Source organism: Tribolium madens, unplaced genomic scaffold (assembly GCF_015345945.1).
Source record: "Tribolium madens isolate multiple individuals breed KSU strain unplaced genomic scaffold, Tmad_KSU_1.1 Scaffold_19;HRSCAF=116;Tcas5.2_LG9, whole genome shotgun sequence".
Lineage (NCBI taxonomy): Eukaryota > Metazoa > Arthropoda > Insecta > Coleoptera > Tenebrionidae > Tribolium > Tribolium madens.
This window is the reverse complement of record NW_025400983.1, coordinates 9755874-9767077: the sequence shown is the minus strand read 5'-3', so window position 1 is coordinate 9767077 and position 11204 is coordinate 9755874. Positions and strand designations below refer to the sequence as shown.

Here is an 11204-nt window from a genome sequence, read left to right as displayed (position 1 = left end):
TGCATTTACTTTCAGTTATGATTAATACTCGTAATAATAATAATTAATTAAAATTACTGTCAAAACAAAACATGTACAAGGGGAAAAGTTGAAACATGTAAAACTTTTATATTATTTCAATTAATATGAAATAATATATTTATGTTATTTATGACCAAATTTACCATATTTCCAAGTTACAAATTTTCAGTGTATAAAGGGTGATTCAAAATTGTCGGACCAACTCTCGAATGGTGGATATAAATAAACTAAGCGTAAAAGTATGCATATTTTTTTCAAGTTTTTTTTTTGAAAAAAATCATGTTAGCATTTTAGCTCTTTTGTTTTCGATGCTGCCGGATTCTATTTATTGTTGAATTTGCTAGTTTGTTAAATGTTTTGTACACCATAAGACATAAATTGGTGATTTTTTCAACAAGAATTTGTTTGGTGTTGCAAGATCATCCGTTTCCCCTAACTAAAGTCAAGAACACATGATCTGTATCATGGGAACTTTTAAGTCAGTTGGATATTCTTTAAACGTTACTCAAGAGATGGTCCGATACTTTTGAATCACCTTGTATATTCGTCGTGGTACCCTAGTATTTACTTATTTAATTTTAATTAAAACATTTTCAGGCACTACTGTTATTTTTATTTTTTATCATTATCACATTTCTTACTCATTAAAGGAAGAAAAAGATACAGTGATGAAAATAAGAAACTCTAACAGAACAACAATAGCCAAACACATTTGTCTATCCTGTTTAAATCGTGATATCATCAAATGGATATTGCTTTCAGTGTTTATATTTCAGTTTTATGAAATATTAAATTTTCAGTAAGGCTTTATCTTATTATTTTAAAGTAAATATTGCGGAGAAGAGAATATTGATGAATTTTGTCTTGCGCTGTATCTAAACGTAGGTTGGTTGGTTGTAAATTTATCTATTATTTTATATTTGGTAATAACACTATAGGGGATTAAAATATTTCGTAGGGTGGTTTCCATTTTTAAAGCTTTCTCTGAAAATTGTGTTAATTTAAAGAGAGGGAATTCATTTTAGTATCATTGTTATTTCTAGAATTAACAATTAATTAATTGAAGGGAGTTATTGAAGCAGTTTTGCGCAGGATGAATATTCGTAGTAGGGTCTTCCATAAAATATTCACAGGCTTTCAGGTTGCGGATGGAATAAAGGAAAACACTCGGTTTTCTCTTTTTTGCCAACTGGCTCTTTCTCCATGTAGAATTATATTAGTTTTTTATTATAGATATTGGAAACCCGAAGTAAATTTCGCGTTTTATTCCGAATAATAATTTCAGCTTGATTCTTCTCATTTAGACGTAGCCATACACAAGCGATTCGTAACAATCGTAGTTTCATATCCGAAGTAGCGAATTAATATTAACATAACACTCCCGTGGAATTACCGTGGAATAATTAATTCGTTTAATTTCAGATTTCCCTCGCGTAGAAGTCGGTCCAGAGAACCCCTTGAGAGTGGAGCGCGATTCTCAAGCCACCTTACAATGTTCAGTTGACGCCAAACCGAAAGTTTCCAACATTCGCTGGACGAGAAACGGCCGCTTCATTAGCAGCAACAACAACCATGTGATACACCGAGTGAGCATCCAGGATGCTGGAAAATACTCCTGCAATGCCGAAAACGGACTAGGAAAAGTGGGCGAAAAAGAAATCGTTCTTGACGTGCTTTACGCACCAATTGTCATTCTTGAAGCCAAAACGAAAGAAGCCGAAGAGGGCGAGTCTGTCTACATCAAATGCAACGTCACGGCTAACCCCACCCCCCACATCATCGAGTGGGTCAAAGATGGCAAACCGGATTTCCGGCAATCCGGCGATACGTTACGTCTGAGTCACGTGACGGCGGAAAACTCCGGTACTTATATCTGCCGAGCTGTCAACGTTATTAGCCCCAGTTCGCCCCCCATTCGCCGGAATGAGAAAATCGGGAATGCGTCCATAGCCCTGTTGATCAGGCACAGGCCCGGGAAGGCCCGGATCATGCCGGACCGGCCCGTAGCGACTGAAGGCTCACCTGTCACTTTGACCTGCACGGCGACGCCCCCCGGGTGGCCCGCGCCCCAGTATCGCTGGTTCCGTATCGGCAGTGACGGGCAGCCCACTATTCTGGCCACCGGGACGAAATATACCATCCCCAGTGCGAATTTGGGTACGGAAGGAGTGTATAATTGCCAGGCTACCAATGAATTAGGCCCTGGTGAGATGGCGTCAGTCAATTTGGAAGTCCATCAGCCCCCTAGCTTCAAGTATCAATTAAAACCTTTGGAAACTAAACGTGTCGGTGATCCCAATTTCTCCATGACCTGCAGCGCGAAAGGTAAACCAAAACCGATGGTTAAGTGGCTGAAGGATAACGACGAACTGACTGCCGATGTGAATATGTATGAAGTCAAGACGGAGTATTCCGAGGGCCATAATGGTGCTGTCAATGTACAGAGTGTTTTGAAATTCAGCGGAAAAGCCAGGCCGAATGGGAATGAATTGTTGCCGAATGATCGAGGGATTTACACTTGCTCCTTTGAGAACGAGGTCAAGAAGTCCGAGTCCAGTATGCATCTCAAGATTGAACGTAAGTTTAATTTTTATTTGGATGTGTAAAACAGGATTTCTAAACTTGACTAAATATAGAGTTATAAATTACCGGACTTCGAGGATTTCAAATGCTTTATATGAGAAATATCGCCTCGGAAATATCTGCTAGATGTCCCGTATCTATTTACGACACTCCATTACGCTTTGCCATTGTCGTCTATTCTTCAAAATATTAAATTTTTCCGACTTATTTTTATTTCTTGATTCATTTAACAATAAACGCCGAACCTACATAGAAAAATTACAAAATATTATAGAACATATAAGCTGCTTCTGGCATTCTTTCCAACTAAACATACACCTGAAAGGCTTATTTAATATTCATGTTATTTGGCAGCCTTGCTAACTACAGAAACAGTTACTGCCAGAAGGGATATGCTCAACTTACACATGTTAAAATGTTTAATACCTAGACCAAATGTGGTCAAAGGGGGTTTTTGCGAAAATTTAATTTCTTGTAGAAATTTTTGTAGCTATACCTTTCCCGACTAAATAGACTGCATTGATTTGAGGTTGATAAGGTTGAAAAAAAAACATTTTCTATTCATTAATTTTAATTTGCAAAGGATAGTTTTAGTCTGATTAGTTCAGTATATGAACGCTCAAAATGGGGTTGTGGAATACATAGTTGAGAACAAAATCTTTGACTTTAGGACTGTGTTTGGGTTAGTTAGGAGGTAAACATACTAAAAATCCTTGGTCAACTAAGGTGAACGGGGCGTAGGGGGGCACTAAGCAGGTCCCCTTTTACGATTTCTTGCTTAAGTATACAGGGCGATTCTTAAATAGACCGACAAAATTTTATCGGAGCTTCTCAAGGATAAATGGAGACAATTTGTACCCTTTTTACGTTTATATCTTTTAGGGGCAGAACCCCCTTGATCCGTGCCACTTACGGCGTTTATGAATTGTTTCAATGATCAAGTACATTCTCATCAAATTAATACCATGGTTTCCACTTCCTGTGCTAATACTATTTACGAACATATCAGTGGCGTACGCTTTACCTCGAAAATAACTTGAATAAATTTTATTTGGAGAACGGTTAAACAAAGAATTTTTTAATGTTTTCCAGCATGTTCTCATTTAATACTACCAAAGATAAAATTTTGTCGGTCCATTTAAGAATCACCATGTATGTCCAAAACGGTGCATGTTACGAAAAAAAAAATTACAATTTCTTACTAGACAGTCTTTTCGGTATTTTGTACTTTAAATAGTTTTTGAGATATTCACAGAATAATATTGCACTTTGCACTCTTTAAAAAATTGTGTTCCACTTTACCTAAATTCCAAGTTTACAGCAAAAGTGGTTGTGATGGAATGTTGCTTGTAGAGTGCAAATAATATTGTAGGCCCCTGCAGTTTGAAGAAAACAGTTTTTTCGTAAGAAAGTGAGGTTATGTTTCACTTCTTGCATGCAAATGTTTGAAGAAAATTTTCACTTCCGGCGTCACGTCGGTATTATTTCCCAATCAAGTACAACGAAACGTAAGATACCTACAAATTCTCCGTCAAAATACTCACAAATCACAATAAGAATAGAGTATTGAATGGCACACCTGCAAAACATTTTTATTAAAAACTGCAATTACTATTTAAATGAATGAACGAATTAACCAACTGGCAACATTTTCGAATGAATCTTTAGTTTAAAGCGATTGGCTTCTCACGTTATTATAATGGCCGCCGTCAAACGTACCAATCACATCATTGCATTAAATTTGAATGAATCCAAAAAATTTAAGTGATTGGCTCGTTACATTATTATATTATTATTAAAATGGCCGACCTAAAGCGGCCCAATCATAATCTTACGACTTTTACAATAATCCTTACGTTACTTCATTAATATATTAGTTTTTTTTAGAAAGTGCGAAATTTGGTAACGAATTCAAGTAAAACGTTAAACCAATTGTTGGTCAAGAAATTTATGTTAGCCGGTCGACAATAAAATTAGCAGATTTACCATACAACCGTGAAGTCAAAAATTCTGTTCCCCACCATGCATTTTACAACTTCTTCATTGATTAAATGGGTACATACAATGTTTACTTTAATAGAATTGACGACGATCTATGGGCTTACGAAATAATGTATGCACGCATATTTTATATAACAATTAGACAAACAGCAAGCAACTCGATAACAAAACTATTTACCTTCTGTTCTGAATTTTAAACAGCATCGAATACGGAATGCTAAATTCTGTTAAATGTTGAATTAGTGGTTGAAAAAAAGATAAATAAAGAGAATAGTTAACACATTTGTTTTTTGTTTTCATTTATTTTGTGTGAATTAGTGAATTATCCAAACTCTTTATCCATAGTTTAGCATTAATTGTGTTAATATTTAGAGTTACCAAAGACCTGAAACTACAAAGAGGCAGAGGATTAAAAACGTAGACAAAGCGATATTTCCTTTTCCAATAGTTATCGTTTTATTCAAAAAACAAAAAAGGTTTGTAGGTCGTCTCTTATTTCTTTGCATACATCTCTGAAACAGCGTTATCAGCATCAATCAATCTCTTTTCAGATGAACCGATCGTCTTACATCAGTACAACAAAGTCGCCTATGACATTTCTGAAACTGCTGAAGTTGTGTGTAAAGTCCTCGCTTACCCCAAACCTGAATTCAAATGGTTTTATGGTTCACATCCAACACCTCTTCAATCATCTTCGGAAGGCCATTACGTGATCCACACCAGCGTCGACGAAGACACTTTTACAAGCATTCTGCGTATTTCCGATATCAAAAAATCCGATTACGGCGATTACAATTGCCAAATCGTGAACAATTTAGGGAAAATCGATACGAAAATTCGGCTTCAACCCAAAGGCCCGCCGGAAAAGCCCACGAAATTAGTCGCTTTATACACCGGCCCGAATTTCGTGACGTTGGGGTGGGAGCCTGGCTTCAACGGCGGCATTTCCAATACGAAATATTTCGTCTCGTATAAAAAGGTTCCTGGCGACGAGGACGTGTCGATTGAGGGTTGCGGCACCGTCAGTAAATCTAGTGATTGGTCAGAGGTCGACTGCCAGCAGAACGTCCCTTGCAACGTCTCGCATTTGGACCAGCATCAGAGCTATTTGTTTAAGGTTAAAGCACTGAATACCAAAGGGAACAGCGAACACTCTCACGAAATTAAGCTCACGACGAGAGTCGACCGGATTCCGTTGCCTCAAAGGGTGGCCTACGATCCCGCCTCGCACACTGTCTCCATTAACGTCCCGATGACCTGTCTGCCTCTGGTGGCGGTCATCGAGACCATCAGCACTGACAACCACCCCATGCCTATCTGGCAAGTCGTGGAGACGCTCCCCTTGCAAGTTTCCGGGATTTCCCCCACGTACAAAGAAGCCAACTTGGATCAGATGGGCAGAGGATACAGAGGGACCGGACGCTCGCTTGTGGACGAACCGATCGGTGTTAATGACAACTACACACCAAGAGTGAGGGTTAAATTGTGTCTAAGGAGCCGACAAGAACACTGCGGGGACTTCGTTGAGGCCGAACGTGAGTACACATATTTAGTTTCAATCAAAGCAAAGAACAAAAATAAACGATTCACCAAGCAACTACAAAATTGTTATACTTTTTAAGTGAATTGTGAACTTGTAGTCTTGGTGGCACCACTGGAACGATTAATTATTAATACCGTTTCCCACATTATCGAACTCTGCAAATTTGTAAAACAAATATTTCGTGGAAATTACTTATTCGTGTCATATAATTCGTGTAATTAACGTCCGGGCGAAGTAATTAAGTTCTTATATTTCTTAACGCGACGTCTCTCTAATCATTTCGTTCATGGCCGAGAAAGGGTTTTATTTACATCACTATATTTGTACAAAGTTAATTAGATTCGCCACCCTTTCATTATGATCATTCCGTCGGTATAAAATAACAAATGCGCGTGAACTAGTGTTGCATCAAGTGCCGTCAAGATTCCAACATTAATTAGTTCAGGATAGTTTTCATTGTACTCTAAACGGAATGAATTTTTTGAGATACGCGATCAAAGCATTTTTAGCAGATCATGATTTTGTTTTACTGCTTTACCACCCCTACTCACTAATTCATGAGCAGAAAATCGAAACGCAACGCGGTCAAGTTAAAAATAGGAAAATTTTAAATAATAAACGGATATTAATAGTAATGTAAGACAATGGTGTTAGGTGTTGGTGAACAGCATGTTTTTAGTAGAAAATTTATTTTCAATTTATAAGGTGACGTTGGTCGGAGTTTATACACTTTTTTAACTTATTTATAATCGATAGCCGCTACTAAAAGTAACCCAATTAAAAATTGCTCGACCAATAAAAATCACATTTACGATATAAATAAATAAGCAGCAAATGAAATCGTTTCAGCGTGTTATTAAATAAGTTTAATGATATAAAAACAAAATTAGTCGTATTTCATTGTCTTAAATTTTGAAAGTATACTTATTTCTGCTCTCTGAAATAAAAAAAATCTTCAATATAATCTGAATTATGATTAGAGACTGCAATTTGGGTGCTTCTGAAAGCAGAGCAGAGTCAACATGAAAACTGAACATATGTACAAGTAAATCTTATATAATTGAATTACCTTCACCGGAAAGGACCTCACTTACGTAACTTGGGCGTATGCTGAGTTAAATAATGTCAATATTATTATCCAAGTAACCCGAATCTTGAGCATTTGCCTTTGCTGAAATACTTGGAATCGCACAAATTGGAACTCGACTTTGTGTTAGCAAATTATTATCGAGTTGTGCGGAAAAGTTGAATGCAGTCAATCAAACAAACGATTCGGGATTGGGATTAAATTCTTTCAATTGCAGTGGGATCTTCGTACATCCGTGAAGCATCGGCTCTTGCGACCCCAACATTAATTGCTATCGTCGTCTCTTGCATCGTTTTCGTGCTCTTCGTTGGCCTTCTCTTGATCTTCTGTCGCTGCAAACGAAACCAGTCGAAAAAATCCCAAGCGAAAGACTACGAAATGGATTCAGTGCGGCCCACGATAATCCCGCAACAGAACCAAGCGCCGCCGCCTTACTATCCTTCGACGGGGATGGAAAACAAGGCATTGGAGCATTCCCTGGATTTAGCCTTGGCGATGGAAGACCAGAAGAACGTCTATGCCACGCAGAACGGATACGGATACCACGTGGCCAATCCCGATATCCAAGGGCGGCAAAATATGACAAATAATGACTGTAAGTTTAGCCGTAAAATGCAGAGTTCGGGGTCTGATAGCGGTCTTTCAGGGGCAAATATGGGCTATTTGGAAAACAGTTATTCAAATTCGAATAACGGTGGCAGCGTTAATTCCCAGGACTCGTTGTGGCAGATGAAAATGGCCGCAGCTTCGACCAACTCGACCAATCAACTCCAACCTCATCATATCAATGTTGATAGGCAGAATTCCTACGGATATGATCCCATAACCCATGGAGGTTACGGGGCAGTTGATGACTATGCTCCCTATCCACACATAACGACGCAAAGTAATCACGGCGATGACTATATGAGAAATAGCAACAATCCGTCCAGGCAAGACTATTGCAGTGATCCCTATGCTGCCGTGCATAAGCCCAAGAAGAGGATCGAGCAACATATTGGTGAGTTGCAAACCGTGATTTAGTTATAAGCGCAATGTCGTAAACCATAAGCGGTTTTCTTATTGCATTAATAATTGAAAGGCCCGGATCGGGCAAAAATTGCTTCCTGGAATACAAAGCGGGTTGTATATGACCCACCGTTGGGCCGTATCCAACCAACTTATAAGAAGTCGGGAACAAAAGTTAAAAAGAAATGCAGTTGGGAAACAATATCGTTGGTTTTTTCTGAAGATTGAAAATAAAGTGAAAAAAAAAAACTCTAACAAAACTTTGTTTTAGCTTTGTAATTTACTTGGGCAAAATTATGCAGAAATAATCGAGTTTAATAATACTTCAACTTCCATGTAGAAAAATTATTAATAGTTAATTAATAATGGGACAAAAACATTAATAACGTGAAAATTTGTTTAGTTTTATGTATGTTATTGTCTCGTTTGTTATTTTGCTTTTTAAAATCTCTGAAAATTACTGATTTTGGGAATACCGAACTATTAAAAAACAAAGTTACGAAATATACGGTACAAGCCCAGTGTAATTTGCATTTGCAGCTTTGAAAGTTYCAAATACATAAAGTTCGTACATTTATTTGTGTTCTGTAGCCTGTGATTCAAAAAAAATTGATATTTCAAAAACAGCAATATTGAATGGAAAATCTGATGTTTCCAATAATAGTGAACCAATAGTTGAAATTAAGAAATAAACGTTTGTTTTATTATGTTTATTAAAAGTTCCCAGTGACTTTTTTATTGATTTTTTTTGTACTATTACAAAATTTCCTTCTCATATGTTTTCTCAGTTCTCTAATAAATCTAATAAGGTTTTATAAAGGGGTTAATGATTTATTTAATTTATTTGTATTTAATGATTTTTTAATAATAAGTTTATTAATCATTATTATTATTCTCTTATTATTAATTAGTATTAGTAACTGTTCTGACTGCATGGGTATTAAATGTAAAATTTTCTACATGGAAATTCATAAAAGCAACTGTGTAATTATTGAAATAAAAACAAATGACAGCGAAAAGTGGAAAAACAACACGCGGATATTTGACACGTATTTCAGACAAAGTTTTGAGTTGATTTTTTAAAAGTGCAAATTGTTTTGCTGTAATTACTTAAAAAAAGATAAGGTCCAGAAATTCGTTTAAATTTCTTTATATTTTGTACATATATTGAAACACGTGTCTCGATTATCATTTCTGTAGTGTTTTCCTGTTTATTAACTAATTTTTAATTATTTTGTTTGTTTTGCTGAAAAGGTGAAATATTCCACCCACACTGAAGGTAAAAAAATGTGTTTATTTTCCTGATTCGTGCTTTTACATTTAAAAATTATCTAAATAAATCGCAACATTACGAATAATTCATGCGTTTTCAAAAAAAGCACGTAAACTGATTAAGTAATTAAATCCAAACAAAATTTGTAATGATTTTATAAAGAGTGTAAATTTTGGCTTTTGCATGAAACAAAGTAGATCATTTGTCGGATTTTATTATCCGTRGGTTTACGGTGTRCGTTTGTGTCGTGTTGGCAAGTGCTATATTTCCCGTTTTGTTTATAGACTCCCCATATCATGATGTCAGCGGCCTTCCAGATCCATATTTGGAGCAGATCGAGGATGAGAAGCCGCCCCAACACATGTCACTAAGTTATGAGGAAAGTTTAGAAAGTGGATATTCCACTCCTAATTCACGAACAAGAAGAGTAATCCGAGAGATAATTGTCTAAGTGTTATTTTTTGTTTTTGATCGATTTTTAAAAAGGACTTAGTTTCCCGTGATTGTGCAAATTGTTTTCTTAATTTTCGAAAATTATCTTCTTGAGTACCTGAARCCACGTTATTATTTTTCACTTTAGTGTTTTTAATGTTTGTGTGTGTATGTGGACCGTTTTAACTGCCATTTTGTGTCACAAATTTTGCCATTCGAAAGCCAAATGTGGACTAACAAACTTTTTAAAAAGACGAATTTTTCGAAGAATGTGATTATGATTGCAATAAGTATTTGTTGTGTAATGTTATTGTATTGTTTTTGATATTGTGACTATTACACATTTTATTACTTTTCAAATATTGTGCCTTAAAGACTGGTAAATAAGAACATTTGCCAATTTTTAAAGTGCTTGATATTTTTTTATCACTGAGCTTTATTTTGTAGAATGAAAATGTGCCAAAGGAAAGTAATATAATATGTAATATGGTTTTATTTTTGTGTTGTCGTGTTGCAATTTTACTTATGTATAGGGATTCCTATTTTCAAAATTCTCAAGCTCAAATGTTTTTTATTTTATTTTTCACAAGTGATCTCACAAAGATTTTATTGAAATGATGCCGGTTTATAAAGAAATTATATTGACTCGATTTTTGTTGTATATTATTTTGTAAATATAATAAGAAAAGACTATTATTTTGTAAATGTAAGAGTAGACGCTAAGATTATTATTATTATACTCGAATTTTAATGTTGTAAATATTATCCCATAATAAGTTTTTTATTTGTATGATTCATTTTTGTAAATAAATGTGTATTAAAAACTTTTGTAAAATCTGTTTTATTATCACCGGAAACTGCAAAAGTTGGCACAATATCAGCCATTTTACTTAAATTTATGAACGTTACGWAATTTGGCAATTTCATAAACCCTAATTATAAGTAAAGGGCTTATTTAATAATGGGTAACCTTATCTTTGCATTTTATATACTCGTTTATACCCCCTTATTACAGCATTAATGAGATGGGGCAATTTCTCGAGGTGTCTTGTGGCAAACATCTGACAAACAACAAAGTTTAGCTCGAGTTTCGCGACGATCCTGAAAATTGTTTCATCGTATATCCATTATACTCGATGTCGACAAGATGAGGTCACACGGCACGATTTTTTATTTAATAAGTTATCTTTTTAAAATACGCAAGATGCAACTTGTGGGGCCGTCGAATTTTAATACAAAAACTATAATTTAACTTA

At 35.7% G+C, this 11204-nt stretch overlaps 1 protein-coding gene across 1 annotated transcript in view; it reads left to right on the top strand.

Moving 5' to 3' along the window:
* The window catches only part of LOC123011430 (hemicentin-2), a 46925-nt gene extending 36316 nt beyond the window's left edge, over window positions 1-10609 (top strand). The window contains exons 5-9 of the mRNA XM_044408854.1: window positions 1444-2598; window positions 5157-6140; window positions 7453-7830; window positions 7882-8235; window positions 9801-10609. Of these exons, the coding sequence (XP_044264789.1) occupies window positions 1444-2598; window positions 5157-6140; window positions 7453-7830; window positions 7882-8235; window positions 9801-9967 (3038 nt within the window). The 3' untranslated portion in view covers window positions 9968-10609. The remainder of the gene's footprint in view (window positions 1-1443; window positions 2599-5156; window positions 6141-7452; window positions 7831-7881; window positions 8236-9800) is intronic.
* The last annotated feature ends 595 nt before the right edge of the window (window positions 10610-11204 follow it).